The 20,774-nt window shown below is 41.3% G+C and overlaps 2 protein-coding genes and 1 long non-coding RNA gene across 9 annotated transcripts; 2 read left to right on the forward strand and 1 right to left on the reverse strand.

Moving 5' to 3' along the window:
- Nucleotides 1-699: 699 nt before the first annotated feature.
- Nucleotides 700-9,731, forward strand: LOC127445491 (RNA exonuclease 5-like). 6 transcript variants are annotated; one of them, XM_051705607.1, is made up of 19 exons: nt 702-1,049; nt 1,129-1,208; nt 2,729-2,858; nt 2,990-3,092; nt 3,358-3,468; nt 3,561-3,649; nt 6,519-6,634; nt 6,746-6,884; nt 6,975-7,069; nt 7,145-7,247; nt 7,333-7,424; nt 7,505-7,634; nt 7,731-7,838; nt 7,941-8,078; nt 8,167-8,259; nt 8,360-8,579; nt 8,682-8,857; nt 9,295-9,392; nt 9,518-9,731. In XM_051705607.1, exons 1-19 carry the CDS (start codon nt 945-947, stop codon nt 9,609-9,611), a joined length of 2,220 nt encoding a protein of 739 aa, XP_051561567.1. In that variant the 5' UTR covers nt 702-944; the 3' UTR covers nt 9,612-9,731. The 6 variants fall into 6 exon arrangements, with proteins under 6 accessions (XP_051561566.1, XP_051561567.1, XP_051561572.1 ...); XM_051705606.1 differs by having other exon boundaries at nt 700-1,049; nt 7,731-8,078; XM_051705612.1 differs by lacking the exons at nt 702-1,049; nt 1,129-1,208 and adding an exon at nt 1,417-1,445 and having other exon boundaries at nt 7,731-8,078.
- An 861-nt stretch (nt 9,732-10,592) lies between these two features.
- On the reverse strand, nt 10,593-19,625 carry LOC127445222 (poly(A)-specific ribonuclease PARN-like). The gene is made up of 26 exons (XM_051705116.1): nt 19,552-19,625; nt 19,348-19,425; nt 19,185-19,264; nt 18,234-18,301; nt 17,593-17,674; nt 17,419-17,479; nt 17,160-17,322; nt 16,140-16,202; nt 15,928-15,966; nt 15,584-15,626; nt 15,423-15,503; nt 15,282-15,338; nt 15,046-15,123; nt 14,919-14,962; nt 14,794-14,836; nt 14,631-14,706; nt 14,434-14,544; nt 14,269-14,338; nt 14,114-14,169; nt 13,945-14,031; nt 13,793-13,867; nt 11,907-12,072; nt 11,717-11,823; nt 11,544-11,616; nt 11,341-11,462; nt 10,593-11,092 (listed from the first exon to the last, which is right to left on the reverse strand). Exons 1-26 carry the CDS (start codon nt 19,571-19,573, stop codon nt 11,046-11,048), a joined length of 1,992 nt encoding a protein of 663 aa, XP_051561076.1. The 5' UTR covers nt 19,574-19,625; the 3' UTR covers nt 10,593-11,045.
- LOC127445223 (uncharacterized) lies at nt 12,079-13,763 on the forward strand. 2 transcript variants are annotated; one of them, XR_007897952.1, is made up of 3 exons: nt 12,079-13,013; nt 13,117-13,177; nt 13,260-13,763. It is a non-coding gene; the product is annotated as an uncharacterized LOC127445223 (long non-coding RNA). The 2 variants fall into 2 exon arrangements; XR_007897953.1 differs by having other exon boundaries at nt 13,321-13,763.
- Nucleotides 19,626-20,774: the final 1,149 nt, after the last annotated feature.

Here is a 20,774-nt window from a genome sequence, read left to right on the forward strand (position 1 = left end):
ACAGGCCACGGCGAGGGAGCGTCTCTAAATTACACACAGATTAACTTCAGTTACATACATTTATTGCAGATAGACCCTTTATTTTATTACATATTACTTAATATTTAATATAAACAAGAATTAGGGAGAGTCTATAAGGTACATACAAATAAAACAAGAATACGGGAGCGTCTTCTTTACATTACACACAGTTAAAAGAGAATGAGAGATCATCTCTAAACTATACGCAGAATTAAAGAGAATAAGGGACCGTCTCTAAACTATAAACAGACAAACGAGAATAAGGAATCAGGATATAAAAGGCATTTATATTGCATTCAAAATTGAGTTGATTTTGTGAAAAGTAGGGACGGAAAGAGAAAAGAGGAAACAAGACTAGGTTACAGTAATCTGAACAGTACACTTCACTTTATAGGAAAACATCCAATGTTTATGTGATCATTGTCAGGTATCAGAACTTTAGAGCTTGTGCTTGTTAATTGCATGAAATATGACGCAGAAAGAAATGGAAAGATTGGGAATATGAGGAACTGGAGTAAAGAATATACTGGAGTGTGGTGGGAATGGACAAGGCAGAAGATGCTTGAACAGCTTCCTGATAAGAACAGGATTGATGGGGAGAATATGACATACTGGAGAATATAAGAGTTAGATAACTCCAGAAGATGGCAGTAATGCACATTAAAGATGCAAGCTGCCGGTAAAACCCAAAGAAGAAGAAGAAGAAGGAACGCGACTGTGATTGGTCGAGGAGTCCCGCTATAGATCAGAGAACACACGTGTGTGTTTATATCTTTATTAAAGTCTTTATATCGTTATTTACTGACATGAGACTGACGTCATAGCGGTGTGGATCTGGTTCCTCATGACAGTGATGACGTCACAGACTGGATCAGTGTGACAGTTGAAGTGTGTTCACACCAGAATCAAACTGAATCAGAGAGATGGAGTCTTCATCATCATCATCATCGTGCTGTAAGAGGAAAACACATGACAGTGTGATGACAGATTCATGTGAGAAGAGACGGAAACTCGCGCACATCTCACAGGTGACTCGTTCATTCATTCATTCACTCATAGACTTTCATTGAACATGTGAGACTAATAATATTGTGTGTGTTGTGTCAGGATGTTGTGACGGTGAAGGATGTGTGTGATCTGATCCAGTACGTCACACTCAGACACACTCACAGTGTTATGAAGCCCAGGTACACACACACACACACACACACAGAGAGAGACAGAGATACACACGCACACACTCAGACACACTCACAGTGTCATGAAGCCCAGGTACACACACACACACACACACACACAGAGACAGAGATACACACGCACACACTCAGACACACTCACAGTGTCATGAAGCCCAGGTACACAGACAGAGATACACTCACAGACAGAGAGACACTCAGACACACTCACAGTGTTATGAAGCCCAGGTACACACACACACTCAGACACACTCACAGTGTTATGAAGCCCAGGTACACACACTCACACACACACAGACAGAGATACACATGCACACACACACTCACACACACACACAGACAGAGATACACATGCACACACTCACACACACACTCAGACACACTCACAGTGCTATGAAGCCCAGGTACACAGACACACTCAAACACACACACACACACAAAGACAGAGATACAATCACACTCACACACAGACACACACACACAGACACACTCAGACACACTCACAGTGTTATGAAGCCCAGGTACACACACTCACACACACACAGACAGAGATACACATGCACACACACACTCACACACACACAGACAGAGATACACATGCACACACTCACACACACACTCAGACACACTCACAGTGCTATGAAGCCCAGGTACACAGACACACTCAAACACACACACACACACACACACAAAGACAGAGATACAATCACACTCACACACAGACAGACACACTCAGACACACTCACAGTGTTATGAAGCCCAGGTACACACACACTCAAACACAGACAGAGATTCACTCATACACACACACACAGACAGAGATACACTCATACACACACACACAGACAGAGATACACTCATACACACACACACACAGGCAGAGATACACTCATACACACACACACACAGACAGAGATACACTCATACACACACACACACAGACAGAGATACACTCATACACACACACACACAGACAGAGATGCACTCATACACACACACACAGACAGAGATGCACTCATACACACACACACACAGACAGAGATGCACTCATACACACACACACAGACAGAGATGCACTCATACACACACACACACACAGACAGAGATGCACTCATACACACACACACACAGACAGAGATGCACTCATACACACACACACACAGACAGAGATGCACTCATACACACACACACACAGACAGAGATGCACTCATACACACACACACACAGACAGAGATGCACTCATACACACACAGACAGAGATGCACTCATACACACACACACACAGACAGAGATGCACTCATACACACACACACACAGACAGAGATGCACTCATACACACACACACACACAGACAGAGATACACTCATACACACACACACACACACACACACAGACAGAGATACACTCATACACACACACACACACACACAGACAGAGATACACATGCAGACACTGTACTGTAAATCTACTGTACATACATGCTGTTTGATTGACAGATTGTGTGTGTTCAGCTGTTTTAGTGTCTGTGATGATGATGACAGAGTGTCTCGAGTGAATGTGATGATTCTGGATGGACTGACTCAGAGTCATTTCTACAGACACTTCAGTCACTTCAAACACCTCAGGAACAAATACAGCTCTGTGAGTGACTCACAAACACCAGTGCTAGAATAGTGTTATAGATCACTTTATAAAGACATGAAACAGCTGAAATGATCTACTAAAACATGGTTGTAATGTAGTGTGTGTGTATGTTTGTGTTGTTTTGTCAGAGATGGACTCTAGCACCCTCCTCAGGTGACCTGCTGTCTGAACTCTTCAACACTCACATCACAGAGTCTGAAAGACCTGCAGAAACACAGAGCAAACTCTCAGGTGAACATCACAGAGGAAACACATTCATATTACTGATACTGACAGATACTTTCATACCAGAGAGATTTATGAGACTCATTTCAAAGAATCAATCATTGAGCTTGTCAGGTGACTGTAGTGGTTCGGTGACCTAACCAGACGTGACGCATCAACGAAAGTTTCTGTCCTCACTGAATGAGTCATTTTAACAGCCATGAGTGTGAACATCAACAGGTTATTCTGATGTCATGCTTCATTGTGATATGAGTTTGTGTGTGTTGTACAGCTGTGCTGACGTTGCATCCTGTGATTCGCCGGTTTGGTTCGAAGACTGCAGGACTGAACAGCTTCCTGCTGACTGAGCAGGAAATGATCAAAAATAACTTCCCTGTGAAGGGTGAGACACTCACATACACAAACACACACACTAACACTCAAACATACTCTCAAAGAGATTGAGTTTACAGCTGTTCCCATGATGCTGTGCAGGTGGGTGGGGCTGTGAGGGGTTCGTGTGCACTCAGGCTGAAGGACCCATCACTGACAACAGCCCTCTGTTTGGACTGGACTGTGAAATGGTGAGTGATTGGAATTAGACTTTGTTCACTTGTGATCAGTCTTGTGATCAGTCTGCAGTCACCTGTTGTTAGTCTTCGATTACCTGCGATTAGTCTTCGATTACCTGCGATTAGTCTTCAATCACCTGTGATTAGTCTGCGATCACCTGTGATTAGTCTGCAGTCACCTATTATTAATCTGCAGTCACCTGCGGTTAGTCTGTAATCACCTATTATTAGTCTGCAGTCACCTATTATTAGTCTATGATCACCTGTGATTAATCTGCAATCATCTATTATTAGTCTACGATCACCTATTATTAGTCTATGATCACCTGTGATTAGTCTGCAATCACCTATTATTAGTCTATGATCACCTATTATTAGTCTATGATCACCTATTATTAGTCTATGATCACCTGTGATTAGTCTGCAATCACCTATTATTAGTCTATGATCACCTGTGATTAATCTGCAATCATCAATTATTAGTCTATGATCACCTATTATTAGTCTATGATCACCTGTGATTAGTCTGCAATCACCTATTATTAGTCTATGATCACCTGTGATTAGTCTATGATCACCTGTGATTAATCTGCAATCATCTATTATTAGTCTACGATCACCTATTATTAGTCTATGATCACCTGTGATTAGTCTGCAATCACCTATTATTAGTCTATGATCACCTGTGATTAGTCTATGATCACCTGTGATTAATCTGCAATCATCTATTATTAGTCTACGATCACCTATTATTAGTCTATGATCACCTGTGATTAGTCTATGATCACCTGTGATTAGTCTATGATCACCTGTGATTAATCTGCAATCATCTATTATTAGTCTACGATCACCTATTATTAGTCTATGATCACCTGTGATTAGTCTGCAATCACCTATTATTAGTCTATGATCACCTGTGATTAGTCTATGATCACCTGTGATTAGTCTATGATCACCTGTGATTAATCTGCAATCATCTATTATTAGTCTACGATCACCTATTATTAGTCTACGATCACCTATTATTAGTCTATGATCACCTGTGGTTAGTCTACGATCACCTGTGGTTAGTCTGCAATCACCTATTATTAGTCTGTGATCACCTGTGATTAGTCTGCAATCACCTGCGATTAGTCTGGAATCACCTATTATTAGTCTACGATCACCTGCGATTAGTCTGCGATCACCTATTATTAGTCTACAATCACCTATTATTAGTCTACAATCACCTATTATTAGTCTTCGATCACCTGCGATTAGTCTGGAATCACCTATTATTAGTCTACAATCACCTATTATTAGTCTTCGATCACCTGCGATTAGTCTGGAATCACCTATTATTAGTCTACAATCACCTATTATTAGTCTGCAATCACCTATTATTAGTCTGCAATCACCTATTATTAGTCTATGATCACCTATTATTAGTCTATGATCACCTATTATTAGTCTACGATCACCTATTATTAGTCTATGATCACCTGTGATTAGTCTACGATCACCTGTGGTTAGTCTGCAATCACCTATTATTAGTCTGTGATCACCTGTGATTAGTCTGCAATCACCTGCGATTAGTCTGGAATCACCTATTATTAGTCTACGATCACCTGCGATTAGTCTGCGATCACCTATTATTAGTCTACAATCACCTATTATTAGTCTACAATCACCTATTATTAGTCTTCGATCAGCTGCGATTAGTCTGCGATCACCTATTATTAGTCTGCGATCACCTATTATTAGTCTACAATCACCTATTATTAGTCTACAATCACCTATTATTAGTCTACAATCACCTATTATTAGTCTTCGATCACCTGCGATTAGTCTGGAATCACCTATTATTAGTCTACAATCACCTATTATTAGTCTACAATCACCTATTATTAGTCTACAATCACCTATTATTAGTCTTCGATCACCTGCGATTAGTCTGGAATCACCTATTATTAGTCTACAATCACCTATTATTAGTCTTCGATCACCTGCGATTAGTCTGGAATCACCTATTATTAGTCTACAATCACCTATTATTAGTCTGCAATCACCTATTATTAGTCTATGATCACCTATTATTAGTCTACGATCACCTATTATTAGTCTATGATCACCTGTGATTAGTCTACGATCACCTGTGGTTAGTCTGCAATCACCTATTATTAGTCTGTGATCACCTGTGATTAGTCTGCAATCACCTGCGATTAGTCTGGAATCACCTATTATTAGTCTACGATCACCTGCGATTAGTCTACAATCACCTATTATTAGTCTACAATCACCTATTATTAGTCTTCGATCACCTGCGATTAGTCTGCAATCACCTATTATTAGTCTGTGATCACCTGTGATTAGTCTGCAATCACCTGCGATTAGTCTGGAATCACCTATTATTAGTCTACGATCACCTGCGATTAGTCTGCGATCACCTATTATTAGTCTACAATCACCTATTATTAGTCTACAATCACCTATTATTAGTCTTCGATCACCTGCGATTAGTCTGGAATCACCTATTATTAGTCTACAATCACCTATTATTAGTCTTCGATCACCTGCGATTAGTCTGGAATCACCTATTATTAGTCTGCAATCACCTATTATTAGTCTGCAATCACCTATTATTAGTCTGCAATCACCTATTATTAGTCTACAATCACCTATTATTAGTCTGCAATCACCTATTATTAGTCTATGATCACCTATTATTAGTCTACGATCACCTATTATTAGTCTGCAGTCACTTTTATTAGTCTATGATCACCTGTAATTAGTCCATGATCACCTGTGATCAGTCTGCGATCACCTGTCATTAGTCTACTTTCACCTGTGATCAGTCTGTGATTGGCCCTGTTTTCTGTCTGAATGTGTGTTTGTTTTGCAGTGTTTGACCCGTGTTGGTCTCGAGTTAACTCGAGTTGCTGTGGTGGACACCAGGGGGCACTGTGTACTCAATGAACTTGTGAAACCACTGAATCCTATAATAAACTACTGCACCAGGTACAACACACACACACACACACACACACACACACACACTGGTCTGATATACAGGGAAGTGTGTGTTTGCAGGTTGTGGTGTGTTTATTAATATCTGTTTTTGTGTTGCAGGTTTTCTGGTATCACACAGTCTATGCTCGCACCTGTAACCACACGACTTAAGGACATCCAATCCAAACTCCTGAAACTGTTGCCACGGGACGCGGTGCTGGTCGGCCATTCTCTGGACAACGACCTTCGAGTTTTAAATGTGCGTTTGTGAAGCAGAGTAAAGCGTTTAAACACTCACAGAGAGGCAGGATATTGGTGTAATGAATGTTTTGATGTTTGTCTGCTGCAGCTGATTCATCCACACGTCATCGACACGTCTCTACTGTACCGTAAAGAGAACGGCCAAAGATTCAAACTCAAACTCTTAGCGGAGGTCATTCTGAAGTGAGTCAAACCCTTCACACTCACACAGGTCACTTCAATCTGAAATCTCATCCTCCTCATGTGTGTGTTTGTCAGGAGAGAGATTCAGTCAGAGGAGTGGACAGGTCACGACCCCTGTGAGGACGCGTTAGCTGCTCTTCAGTTAGCTCAGTACTTCATTAGTAAAGGAGCCAGCGAGGTGAGAACTGCACCAGCACTTTCATTCATCTTTTGTCCATAGAGTGACAGTGAATGTTGACTGAGTCTCTCTCTCCCTCTCTCAGGTGGTCGAGTGTCATCTGGAGGATTTGTGGGATATGTCTCCAGTGAGTGAGGATGAACGTGATCATGTGACGTCATGCGCTCATCACAGCAGGTAATTGTATTTCTGATGCTTCACCCATGAAACTTCCTAAAGACACTTCCTGTCTGACACTCCTCTCTGACCAATCAAAGCCCTCCCAGCTTCGGACATGCACTCTACAGATCCGGCCAATCGGCTCTCTTCCTGGGCAGATCAGCAGACATGAGCGTGTCACTGACCAATCAGATGTGCAGGAGACATCACTGCTCCACTGACAGAGAGGTGCAGCACACACACACACACACACATAAATTATATACACACTTCACACACATGAAACACAACTGTCTCTCTCTCTGTGTGTATGTGTGTGTGTAGGTGTTGTGTGTGTTCAGGCGAGTGGTTCAGTGTTACTCACTCAGTGTTCTTCAGTTCTCATCATACAGTCAAACACCAGCAACAACACGACGACAACATTTACAACAGGTACACACACACACACACACACACACACACACATCATCATACACTATATACACACTTCACACACATGAAACTGTACTATCTTTCTGTGTGTGTGTGTTTGAGATGTGCGAGCGGTTGAGGGAGATGTGTGTGTTGTTTGTCGGGCCGTTGTCCAGTGAAACTACAGAGAAACAAATACACAAACTCTTCAGACGCTGCGGACGCCTGCGGACTGTACGAATCCTGCACAACACACACGGGGTAACAACACACACACACACACACACTGTTGATCAGAGCACAGATACACAAGCATCTCACCTCTGTCTGTCTGTCTGTCTGTCTGCAGGTTCACGCTGTGGTGGAGTTTGAGCATCTTGAAGGAGCTCATCTCGCTCTAGAACATCTGAATGAACATCACATCAACAACTGTCACATAAAGGTTTCACATTTACAGCTGTTACCAGTTAAAATACTCATAAATCATGCTTTAAATCTCCTGATGTGAACGTGTGTGTGTGTGTGTGTGTGTGTGTGTGGAGGTGCGGCGTCCAGTACACGAGTCGTGTCTGGATTTGGATGAGTGTTTGTCTGAACGTCACACAGACGCTCTGAACGATCACATGATGTACGTGTGTAACCTGTCATGTAAACGCCGTCACCATGACGACCTGCTGCAGACGTTCAAAGAGTTCGGCCCCGTTCAACACATCATGAGCCCCGCAAAGCATGCTGGGAGACGCAGCCGACACGCCTTCATCAGTAAGACACTCCCTCTGACCTCTGACCTCACATTCAGTCATTATATCAGACATTAAAAACACTGTGTGTGTGTGTGTGTGTGTGTGTGTGTGTGTGTTGTAGAGTTTGAGCACGCTCAGAGCGTTCGGGCGGCAGTGAGTGCTTCACTGCAGATCGGAAACAGGAAGTTATCAATGTGTCACGCTTTGACACCGCCCCACATGACCTCATGGACGCACACAAATGCCATTACCACGGAAATCGGCTCAGAGACGACAGAGCAGAGAGATGAGTGTGACGTGAGTGACAGCTGTCAATCATTCCCACAGGAGAGAGAAATCTCTTTAATATCTCAGTTGTTTCTCTCAGACAGCAGTGAGATTAGAGACTGTTTCTCCAGTAATCTCACATGTCTCAAACTGTGCTCAGAAATCAGACATCTCGATATGAACTCAAGGTTTTCTCATCCGATGATTCGTCCAGAGTATGAGGAGAAACATCTGAGACAAAGTTGAGACTTCAGTGAAACAGCTGAGAACTCGGATTCATTGTAAATAAATGAATATTTCAGAGGGTGTTGCTGGTTAATGTAGTTAAGAATTATCCAAACACAACATAAACTGATTATCAACTCTTCTCCTCGTGTGAATGACAGTAATTAAAGAGGAAATGATGCTCTGATTGGATCAGCTGGTGTGTGTGTGTGTGTGTGACGGTGTTGTCATGTGATCTTCAGGAGCGTCTGATGAAGAAACTGGATGCTAAAGTGGGGAAAGTGTTTCGATCACTGCAGAAAAACTGCCTGAGCGTCGTCATTCTACCAGGAGAGAAAAAGTACAACCAACCTCAACATGAATATGAATAATGAAACGTGTGAATATTCATAACCTGTCATGATGTTTCCAGTATTTCAGATCTAATGTGTGTGTGTGTGTGTGTGTGTGTGTGTGTGTTCACAGTTGTGGTGCTGTTGAATATCTGGGTTTGTGCTTCATTCAGATCAAACAGGATGACACACTATTGGACCGGCTCAGCTCGTCTGTGATTGGCTGAAGTGACTGACACTCAATACACACTGAAACTGTTTTTATATGACAAGCTTTTGTGTTTATACACATGTTTTAATGTATTTAAATACTGTAAAAATAAAGCTGCTGGATTTTTCAGGCTTGAGGTCATGTGTGAACACGATCTCTTTCTGCTACATTTTGCTCTGGCAGTTTCACCTGATGTGATACATTTACCAGTAAAGACAACCCAGTAACTTTCCTGTAATTTACCTGCTTGCATGTGTGAAAGGGGCTAATATCTGCTTAGTGTTTTCACACATCTTTTAACTTCCATTATTACAGGATTTTTTTAAATAGAGACATTACTAGGGAAAATACACTCACTATAGAAACGTGACTGATGATTGTATTCATTTTTATGACTTTTTCACACCGATCATCATCGAGTCCTCGATCAATCATCATATGTTCTGAACACAGTTTGTACAGAAGAGATTGTTTTAATCATGGTTAAATCAACTTAAGTGGATTATTGCTTCTATAAAACAGCAGCAACAACGACACCAACATTCAATAGTTTAATATATTATAGTAACAAATCTTCTACCAGTATCGATGATTAGTGTGACCGACTCATAAGGACAGATAAAACCACAAGAATTCAAACAGTTTTGGAAAATCTTAAAATATTGGAGTTTTAGAAGTTTTCCAGACCTGGAAAAGTCATGGAAATTTCAACAGTGAATAATGTTTCTGGTCAATTTCATCTCTAGAGCTCATGTAGAGAAGAACTTTCTCAAGCCAAAGTGAGCTCTGATTTTCATTATTTTCAGTTCATTTGTTCACAACAGCTCTGAATGATTCATTAACGAATCAGTCTGAATCAACATGATTTTTTAAAGTTTGGTCGTGGAGAAGTCATGAAGTTTCACGGCTCCTAAAGTGTGGGACCCCTGAACTGAACTTCAGCTGTGATGTGAATGAACCCGTCACACATGATGGAAAATGAAACCCAACACAGACGTACTAAGAAAGATTCTTTAATTTGATCTCCCCTGGAAAAGGGAACATTTCACCATACAAAATACAATATTAACTTCACATTTCTCACACCGTTAAAGATTCTTGACACTTTTTTCTCATGGTTAATCAGAAATAAAGACAGAATGGCCCTCATGAAGAATAAATTCACCTGCAGGACACGACACAGCACTGACTGGTACACACTTAAAAATGAGGGAAACACTTCTACACTTGTGTTAAAATACACAAACACACACACATACAGGAAGTGGCTCAGTGAACGTCAGCACCTTTAAAACACACTGAACTTCAGCCCCACACACACACGTGAGGAGAGGTCACAGGAGGTCACAGGTCGTCACTCCGAGCTGCTGTGACACATTTATAAGTGCAGTCTTCTGATTGGCTGTTGATTACACCTGGACTGAGAGAGTGTTTTAATTGGCTGTTCTAGCTACCAAACCTGAGGAACATCGAAGAGCGCCGGCGGCGTTTCAGAAGCTGCGAGACACAAAACACAAACAATCATGTTCATGAGACACTGTGGAATAAATCACAGTAAAAAATGTGTCAATGTAAAAAACATTCATTTGATGTTAAACACTGAATTAACAAATCCTCATCCAAGTCAAACAGCTGGATAACTTGCCCCGATTGGGCGAGTGATATTGGTGTTAACTGGCCTGAATCTCTCTCTCTTTCACTGGCCCCCATCATCAGGACACACTGATACATGAACAAACACTCACCATCTGACTTCCTCTTCTTGTGCTTCTTGTTACTCCTTTTGCCTTGACTCTGATTGGCTGACGAGTCCTCAGGCTCCGCCTCTTCCTGGACTGGGCTCGCAGATGTCCTGCCTTCATCTGGCCTGAAGAAACACAAGAACCAATCAGATGAGTCATTAAATCTGAGCATTAGGGCCAATGGTTGAAGGAGTCAGGACACCTACTGCAGTCCCAGCCAATTGCTTGTCACTTCAGAATTGCAGCCAGTGTACGTTTGTGAACACCCTTCGACAACACCTGCAGAGAACGAGAAATTCAAAAACAGAATACTCCTTTAATATAAAGAACACTTTTACCACTTCAGACGAAATCTGTGTGAACAAACGGATAAGTTCACCTTCTATTTTCATCTTCTTGATGTTGCTGTAATCGCTCCAGCTGCTGTCAGCATTACAGTTCTGATCATCTACAGACGGACTGATGCTCCTCTTCACTGCCTGTAACCTACAACACACACAAAACATCAGACAAATATATCACTGTTTTATATGTGGTGCTCTGAGTCTAAAGGATTCACTCAGACTCACCGGCTGAAGCCAGAGGTGGTCGACATGGCAGCAGCATTGTAGGAAGTATCTGCCCACCCGTCATCAGCCCACTTCCTGTTAGTATTTGTGTTCTTCTGTTTGGACTGTAAATACTCAGCGTACGTCTGGATACGGTAACTTTCAGCGTAACGACTTGTGTTCATGGCTGCACAAACACGTCATTAATACACAGGTCACTAGAGTACTAAATGCAGTTGCAAGTTCCGAATGCAGTCAGTAGGGTACTAAATGCAGTTGCAAGTTCTGAATGCAGTCAGTAGGGTACTAAATGCAGTTGCAAGTTCTGAATGCAGTCAGTAGGGTACTAAATGCAGTTGCAAGTTCTGAATGCAGTCAGTAGGGTACTAAATGCAGTTGCAAGTTCTGAATGCAGTCAGTAGGGTACTAAATGCAGTTGCAAGTTCTGAATGCAGTCTGTAGGGTACTAAATGCGGTTGCAAGTTCTGAATGCAGTCAGTAGGGTACTAAATGCGGTTGCAAGTTCTGAATGCAGTCAGTAGGGTACTAAATGCAGTTGCAAGTTCTGAATGCAGTCAGTAGGGTACTAAATGCAGTTGCAAGTTCTGAATGCAGTCTGTAGGGTACTAAATGCGGTTGCAAGTTCTGAATGCAGTCAGTAGGGTACTAAATGCGGTTGCAAGTTCTGAATGCAGTCAGTAGGGTACTAAATGTGGTTGCAAGTACTAAATGCAGTCAGTAGGGTACTAAATGCGGTTGCAAGTTCTGAATGCAGTCAGTAGTGTACTAAATGCGGTTGCAAGTTCTGAATGCAGTCAGTAGGGTACTAAATGCGGCTGCAAGTACTAAATGCCCTCCGTAGGGTACTAAATGCAGTTGCAAGTTCTGAATGCAGTCAGTAAGGTACTGAATGTGGCCAGTAGTTTACTGAATGTGATCGCAAGTACTGAATGCGGTCAGTAGGGTACTGAATGCGGCCAGTAAGGTACTGAATGTGGCCAGAAGAGTACTAAATGTGATCGCAAGTACTGAATGCGGTCAGTAGGGTACTGAATGCGGCCAGTAAGGTACTGAATGTGGCCAGAAGAGTACTAAATGTGATCGCAAGTACTGAATGCGGTCAGTAGGGTACTGAATGCGGCCAGTAAGGTACTGAATGTGGCCAGAAGAGTACTAAATGTGATCGCAAGTACTGAATGCGGTCAGTAGGGTACTGAATGCGGCCAGTAAGGTACTGAATGTGGCCAGAAGAGTACTAAATGTGATCGCAAGTACTGAATGCGGTCAGTAGGGTACTGAATGCGGCCAGTAAGGTACTGAATGTGATCGCAAGTACTGAATGCAGTCAGTAGGGTACTGAATGCGGCCAGTAAGGTACTGAATGCGGCCAGAAGAGTACTAAATGTGATCGCAAGTACTGAATGCGGTCAGTAAGGTACTGAATGTGGCCAGAAGAGTACTAAATGTGGTCGCAAGTACTGAATACGGTCAGTAGGGAACTAAATGTGGTCGCAAGTACTGAACGCGGTCAGTAGGGTACTAAATGTGGTCGCAAGTACTGAACATGGTCAGTAGAGTACTGAATGTTGTCTGTGGAGTATTATTGCGGACAGTACGGCATTGAATGCGGTTGCAAGTACTGAATGTGGTCAGTAGAGTACTGAATGTTGTTGGTGAGGTTTTAATACGGTCAGTAAGGTACTAAATGTGGTTGTAAGTACTGAATGCATCCAAGCGCTGAATGTTGTCAGTAAGGCACTGAAAGCGGTCGCATGGGTACTGTGGTTAATTAGTCAGTGTCAGTGGGCTATTAAATGTGGTCGTAAGCACAAAATAATGCAGTCAGTGGGGTAGAGAACATGATCAGTATGGTTCTGTGGTTAGTTAAGCAGTTCTGGATGTGGTACCTATCTGGACTTGTTCCGTTTGGCTGAGACAAACAAAGGCTGATGTGTCATCAATCCACGACACCTGGATGTTACCTGAGACAGAACACAAACTCAGTTCAGCAGACAGACAGGTGAGCCAGTGGGTAAGTGAAAAATTGAGTGAATGTTACCGAAGGCGCTGAAGAGTTGGTACAGGTCACTCGTTTTCCATTCTTTAGGGAATGTGACGTACAGAACGTGATCTCTCTTGGGCTGCACTGAAATACACAGACAGAGAAAGGTGTGAAGATATTAATGTTTCCTGCATGTACATGCATCGTGCGGGTATGTGTGTCTTACAGTCGGGTCCACTCATGTTCAGGTAGGGAATGTCAATCACCCTCATCAGGAACAATCTAGAACACACACACACACACACACACACACACGCATATATCAACTCACATGAGAAACACTGATACAAACAGAACTGTGTATGTGTTAGCTTGTCTCACTTGTTGTAGAAGGGTTCGAGGAGTTTGGAGCGAGCTGAGATGTAACTCTTTGGAGGAGTAAGAAAAGTACCTGAGAGAAAAGAAAATATACATGAAAAACAGCAACACAAACACTCAGATACATGTATACACAACACTGCCTCATATGCACAAACACACACTCACCCAGAAAGTTTGCCATGGAGATGAAACACAGTCCAGTGATGTACGCATCATAACCTGCTTCATGAAGCTGTTCTGTGGATGTGTCGTAACTCTGGAAGCCTTCGGGGCACTCTGAACACACACATACAAATAAAGTGTCTTTCACACAGAGTCGCTCGTGTCAGTACAGGAGTGTGATGTGTTGGTCATATCAGTACCAGTTGCAGGTGATTTGAAGGGTTTCTCTCTCAGCAGTTTGTGTAGTTCAGCCAGAGATGTGTTGTGTATGATCTCCTGTCACACATATCAATGAATTAAGATCAGTTCAACAGATTACAGACACTGCATCATGATGATTATTAAACATCAGATGTGACTCACTTTAAACGGCTGTGTGGATGCCATCAGTTTCGTGTCTAACAGTCTGTAAACACACAAACACTGAACATGAGGCAGTATAAAGACCAGAGGAGTCATGTGATCACGTGTCATTCATCAGACTTTACCTGGGAAACACAGACATCGCCACCTCTTTAAAGTCATCCAGCTCCTGTAAACACACACACAGCGCTGATCACACGGTAATACATCATACAACAATCACACAACACTCCAGTGTGTCTCCATGGTTACCTCCGGCAGCGGACCGCAGAACTGATGGATAGAGTGCATCACGTCCAGCAACATGTTGTGTCCAACAACCAGCTTACCCTGAGATTAAAGGGACAGTTCACCCAAAAATGATTTTTATACAGTTAAGTTGAGCAGGTTCTTCAACATGTACAGTTTTATAATGGATGTTTGTGTGTACACATACTTTCAGGATCTCACACACAGGAGTGTGTTGAGCAGCGGTTTGAGTGACTTACAGACTTTGATATGACACGAATCACCCTGGAGAAGCCCACTGCATCATTCAGCTCTTCCTGTCAACATAAACAACATGAAGCGTATCAGATATGTCAGTCTGTCAGTCAATCAGCTCTAGAGGGACACGTGTGTGCGCACACCTGTTCTCTCTGTTGTTTCTGTTGTTCTTTACTCTTCCTCTCCTCTTCATCTACTTTACTGATCTGAATGAAACGCTCCTTCTGCAACATACACAGATAAAGACACATAGTTACAGACAGACAGATAAGTGTATGGAAGAGTAATAAGTGTGTGTTTGTACCTTGTCTGTCTCGAGTGTCTCCACGTGAAGTCCTTTAGAATATCTGGACACAAACAATAAAACCTGTTTACAGCTGGTATTAACATGCGCTTCAAGTGATCCGTTCACATGAATTCAGCACTAAATACAGGTGACTGAATCACTGAAACTACATATTAAAAAAAAACACGTGACCACGTCGCAATTAAAGCTCAGTTAATACACTAAAATAACTGACAACTCTGCTTGAAATACTGCGCTTGTTTAGATTAAATGAAAGAATAATTGGGAGAAACAGTGTGCTAATTTTAACACACTGATGTAGTGATTGATGCATGTCGTCATGTAATCACACACACACTTACTTCGAGTTGAGGGTCTGATAGATGAGTTTCCTCTGAAAACTGAAACACACATGGTCATATTGAGTGCTGGATCTCCATCACACACTCACACAAAACTGCACTTTCACTGGAATACTATACACATTATATAACAGAAAACACAATCATATAAATGATTAATAGCTTAAAACACAAATCGGACACAGAAATAAGCCAATGAGTGTGTGTCTCACCCCGTGCAGGGCTCCAGGTCCAGAGATTTCTCAGAATTCTTCAAAAGATCTTCAACCTTCTTCCTACAAACACACACCATCACAGCCGTCAAGTCATTTGGACATTTCCACAGTAGAAATATCAATGTTTATTTGTGCAGTAAGTACAGATAGGAATATGTAGGTCATTAAATGATTCTGGTTAATTTATTATTCCGTATGGCAATAAAGTGAGAAGTATTAATAAAACTGGGGATTACACAACTCAAAGTATGTTTGTTTGTGATGCAACACCATGTCAGCATCCACCATAGCTAACATTTTATTTTTTGGATTTTTCCCCTTTTTCTCCCAATTTGGAATGCCCAGTTCCCAATGCGCTCCAAGTCCTCGTAGTGACTCGCCTCAATCCGGGTGGCGGAGGACGAATCCCAGTTGCCTCCGCGTCTGAGACCATCAATCCGTGCATCTTATCACGTGGCTTGTTGAGCGCGTTACCGTGGAGACGTAGCATGTGTGGAGGCTTCACGCTATTCTCCGCAGCATCCACGCTCAACTCACCATGCGCTCCACTGTGAGCGAGAACCACATTATAGTGACCACGAGGAGGTTACCCCATGTGACTCTACCCTCCCTAGCAACCGGGCCAATTTGGTTGCTTAGGAGACCTGGCTGGAGTCACTCAACCACCATGGCTAACAATAAAATGTAGCTAAAGTTATAGTGCTTAAACTTGCATAAATGTTTTCAAATAACACTTAATTAAAAACTCAAATTAAATCTGGTCTGACTTTGTTAATCTTGTCAAGAGAGTCAGCCGAATAAAACCATTTCCTCAAGGACATAAAACCAAATATCTTAAGTGTTAATACTAATGTAACTACATTTTACAGTTGCACAATATTATGAGTAGCAGTGTATCGTCACTGGCTTTATAACTCATTCTCCTACAATATCTACAAATGTGTATAATATTTCACTAAATCAGTTAGAAACAAAGAAACAACTCCCTGATAAAGTGTGTGTGTGTGTGAGACTCACTCGACCAGCTTTATAAACTCTCTCTGCTCTTCAGGTATGTGCTGGACGCTCATGCTGGATGTGGGCGTGTAAGTGGGTGGTCCTGAGCCATTGATCTGACTCCGCCTCTCCTCATACTGCTCCCTCAGTTGAGACTCCTCCTCCTGGGTCAGATACGGAATCCCTACGGCAACCACAGCAGTGACAGCTGTCAGTCAAAGTCACACCACACATATGGTCACATTTACCTGTAGAAACACACACACACACACACACACACCGCTGCGGAAGACTTTGTTGAAGTCGAATCCCTGACTGGCCAGGAAATCAATGCTGGAGCTCTGAAGAGGAAACACATCAATTCAATTAGATATTACAGATAGTGTTCCAGCAGTGCGTTTATCATCAGCTGATATCTACAGGGACCAAATCAGTGCTAATCACAGTTTCTCACCTGACAGATGAATTTAATATCTGGAGACGTGCGGTTGAAGGGTTTAGGGAAGACATAAAAGTTGAATGCTTTTGTGACATATCTGTAAATCAGAAAGAGAATACATTGATGTTTAAGGGGATATCAATGGTTATTAAACACAGTTCATTCACTTTAATTGCATATTTATTTATAATGAAAGTGAAGTGACTGTGATTCTATCCAACATCTCCTGTGATCTAAAGTCATTCAGGTTTAGAACAACATGAGAGTGAGGAAATAAATATATTGGTGATTATTGGTGAAATAATCCTAATATGAGCCGTAATGTTAAAGAGGTTGACCGATAATCAAAGCCAATATTTACTGCTAGTTTTTTTTTTTTTTTAATTAGACTCTTGGAGCCTCTGTGTTTGTCACAATAAGAAAATACTTTAACATTTCTTGAGTTGATTTTAAAAACTTCAGCTGATTAATAAGTTATCAGCTTTCTCACTAGCTCAGTAATCGGTACATCTCAATATCGGTCGAGTTCATGCTCATAAACGATGTTAATGCAGGTGCTACAGTTGTAAAATATAATCTCTGATTCAATGTTCTTCAGATATGAAAGTAATCAGAGCAGTGTGGATTCTGATGTATGATTACAGTGTTTCGCTCACGTGGATTTGTTGTGGTCGTATCTGAAGGTGCAGATGCCAAACTGAAAAAGCAGGAATTTCATGGAGTGCTGCAGAACATCAAAACAGCATCAGGTCACAGGTCAAACTACACACTCTCATTGACCACACGTTAGTGACTTAAAGTGCACATCATCATCACAAAGTGAGCATTATTCTGAATGGAAAACTCAAATACAGACCTTACGGACACTCATGCAGTATCAATCATCCCATATCAATGCACACGATCAATTGTGTGCGTGAGTGTCGATGTGTCTGTCTGTCTGTATGTGTGTGTGTGTGTGTGTGTGTGTGTGTGTGTGTGTGTTTGTGCGCGCGCCTCTGTGTTTGTATGTGTTTGATCTGTGTGTGCATGTGATGTGTATGTATGTGTGTGTGATGTGTGTATGTATGTGTGTGTGATGTGTGTCTATTTGATGTGTGTCTATTTGATGCGTGTGTGATGTGTGTCTATTTGATGTGTGTGTGTGTGTGTGTATTTGATGTGTGTGTGTGTGTATTTGATGTGTGTGTGTGTGTGTGTGTGTGTGCATGTGAGTGTATGTGAGTGTATGTGTGTGTATGCGTGTGCAGGTGAGTGTGTGTGTTTATGTGAGTGTATGTGTGTGTATGCCTGTGCAGGGGAGTGTGTGTGTGTGTGTTTATGTGAGTGTATTTGATGTGTATGCCTGTGCAGGGGAGTGTGTGTGTGTGTGTGTTTATGTGAGTGTATTTGATGTGTATGCGTGTGCAGGTGAGTGTGTGTTTATGTGAGTGCATGTGTGTGTGTGTGTGTGTATGTATGTATGTGTGTGTATGTATGTATGTGTGTGTGTGTGTGTGTGCGTGCATATTGTTTGTGTGTGTGTATATGATGTGAGTGCATGTGTATATGTATGTATGTATGTGTGTGTGTGTGTGTGTGCATGCATATTGTTTGTGTGTGTGTACCTTCCTGAGTTTGCAGTATCTCTCTTCAGGTGTGTCGAGTCCATTGGTCAGAGCACTGACTGACGGTCCATCACTGATTCCTACACAACAACACACACATTTATCAATACATTGTGTATTAATACCATTTAACACATCCATGAATGATAATTTAAACATTGACCTGTGAATTCTCCGTCTATAGAGATGAAATCCGCCTCCTGTACAGCAACACACACCTCTGGAAGAACCTCCTTAAAATCTACACAAACACATTAGCGCTCAATATACACAATAACACCCGTGGATACACACACCGCCACATATACACGCGCAGTCTGTGTGTGTTTGATATTAAAGTGAGGTGTATTTGTTAATTTTGTCTTACTCTGTCTTGTGACTTCCATCATATACAACAGTGACACACACACCGGAAGCTTTAATCCCCGCCGCCGGAAACACTGTCACACACACTTCCGCTCACAGTGACACGTCACTCATAGTTCCTCCTGCAGGGGAGAACACAAACCTCCATAGAGTCTCATTCAAACTATATATATATATATATATTAAATATATGCATTCCAAGTGTTGATAACTGATATATCAATGGAATAATATTAATCCTCCTTATGAATCTGTGTGAAATACTTAAATACACAACGCTTAACTCTGATTGGTTCATTCTGAAGAGCGCTGAGAAAAGTAACAGATGTAACGTGACAGCGTCATCTGTATTGACAAGTGCTGGTTTATACAAACAAATAACGGTCGTTGGTAAGGCGGGAAAGTGTTTCTCTGAGGGAGGGTTGAATGCGTTAGACTTTAGTACTACTAACATTATCTTTAAAATTAATTGGATCAAAGATTGTCTCCATGGGAATAATAGTGCATGGTTTTTTATCCTCATCTTAATCTTTAATAGATGTGGTGGACTTAAGTTTCTACTTTCTTGTAATTTCAAATGTACCAAACTCCTCTTTAAACTGGCCAACTTCCATAAACAAGCTTTTGAATGCGTGGAAATTACTCTACAAACTGGATAATTTGGAACAATAAACATATATTACTCAAAAACAAGACTATTTTCAAGATAGACCGGTTTAACAAAGGATGAATTTTTGTTGCAGATTTATTCAATCATTCTTGTGAAATGTATAGTTACAATGAATTAATTAATACTTTTGGAATAAATGTACCTCAAAAAGAATACTTAAAATTTGTTTGGTGTATTTCCCCAAAACTACTTACTCTAATAAAAAATGGAAATATGTATATTCCTGTAACTGGTTCACTTCCATGTCTCACGGTTGGAGGCATTGACATCAGGGAAAAAACATTTAATAATGTATTTATTAGAAATATATTACCCAAAGTTTCCTTCCTAGCACTGCTATGAAATGGAAATGTGATTATCCGTCTCTTTTCATTCAGAAATTCCGGTTAGATGTTAATAAATATGTAGTTCCTAACTAAATTAAAGAAATCCAATTTAAAATAATAAATCAATATTACCCCTGCAATGCCTTTATTAGCTAATTTAAGGATGATCTTTCACCATTATGTTTTTTATGATTCTTTACGTTCATTAAAGAACAATAGAAAAGCTGA

This window comes from Myxocyprinus asiaticus, chromosome 8 (assembly GCF_019703515.2).
Source record: "Myxocyprinus asiaticus isolate MX2 ecotype Aquarium Trade chromosome 8, UBuf_Myxa_2, whole genome shotgun sequence".
NCBI lineage: Eukaryota > Metazoa > Chordata > Actinopteri > Cypriniformes > Catostomidae > Myxocyprinus > Myxocyprinus asiaticus.

Bases quoted from the DNA above. Each gene is read 5' to 3' on its own strand.
- LOC127445491 (XM_051705606.1), top strand. From the start codon at position 945: ATGGAGTCTTCATCATCATCATCATCGTGCTGTAAGAGGAAAACACAT. The intron at 6,885-6,974 runs GTGCGTTTGTGA...TGTCTGCTGCAG, and splicing joins ACGACCTTCGAGTTTTAAAT to CTGATTCATCCACACGTCAT. The intron at 8,858-9,294 runs GTGAGTGACAGC...TGTGATCTTCAG, and splicing joins AGCAGAGAGATGAGTGTGAC to GAGCGTCTGATGAAGAAACT.
- LOC127445222 (XM_051705116.1), bottom strand. From the start codon at position 19,573: ATGATGGAAGTCACAAGACAGA. The intron at 17,323-17,418 runs GTGTGTGTGTGT...TGGTTGCCGTAG, and splicing joins CAACAAAGTCTTCCGCAGCG to GGATTCCGTATCTGACCCAG. The intron at 15,627-15,927 runs GTAAGTGTGTGT...GTTTGTGTCCAG, and splicing joins TATCAGACCCTCAACTCGAA to ATATTCTAAAGGACTTCACG.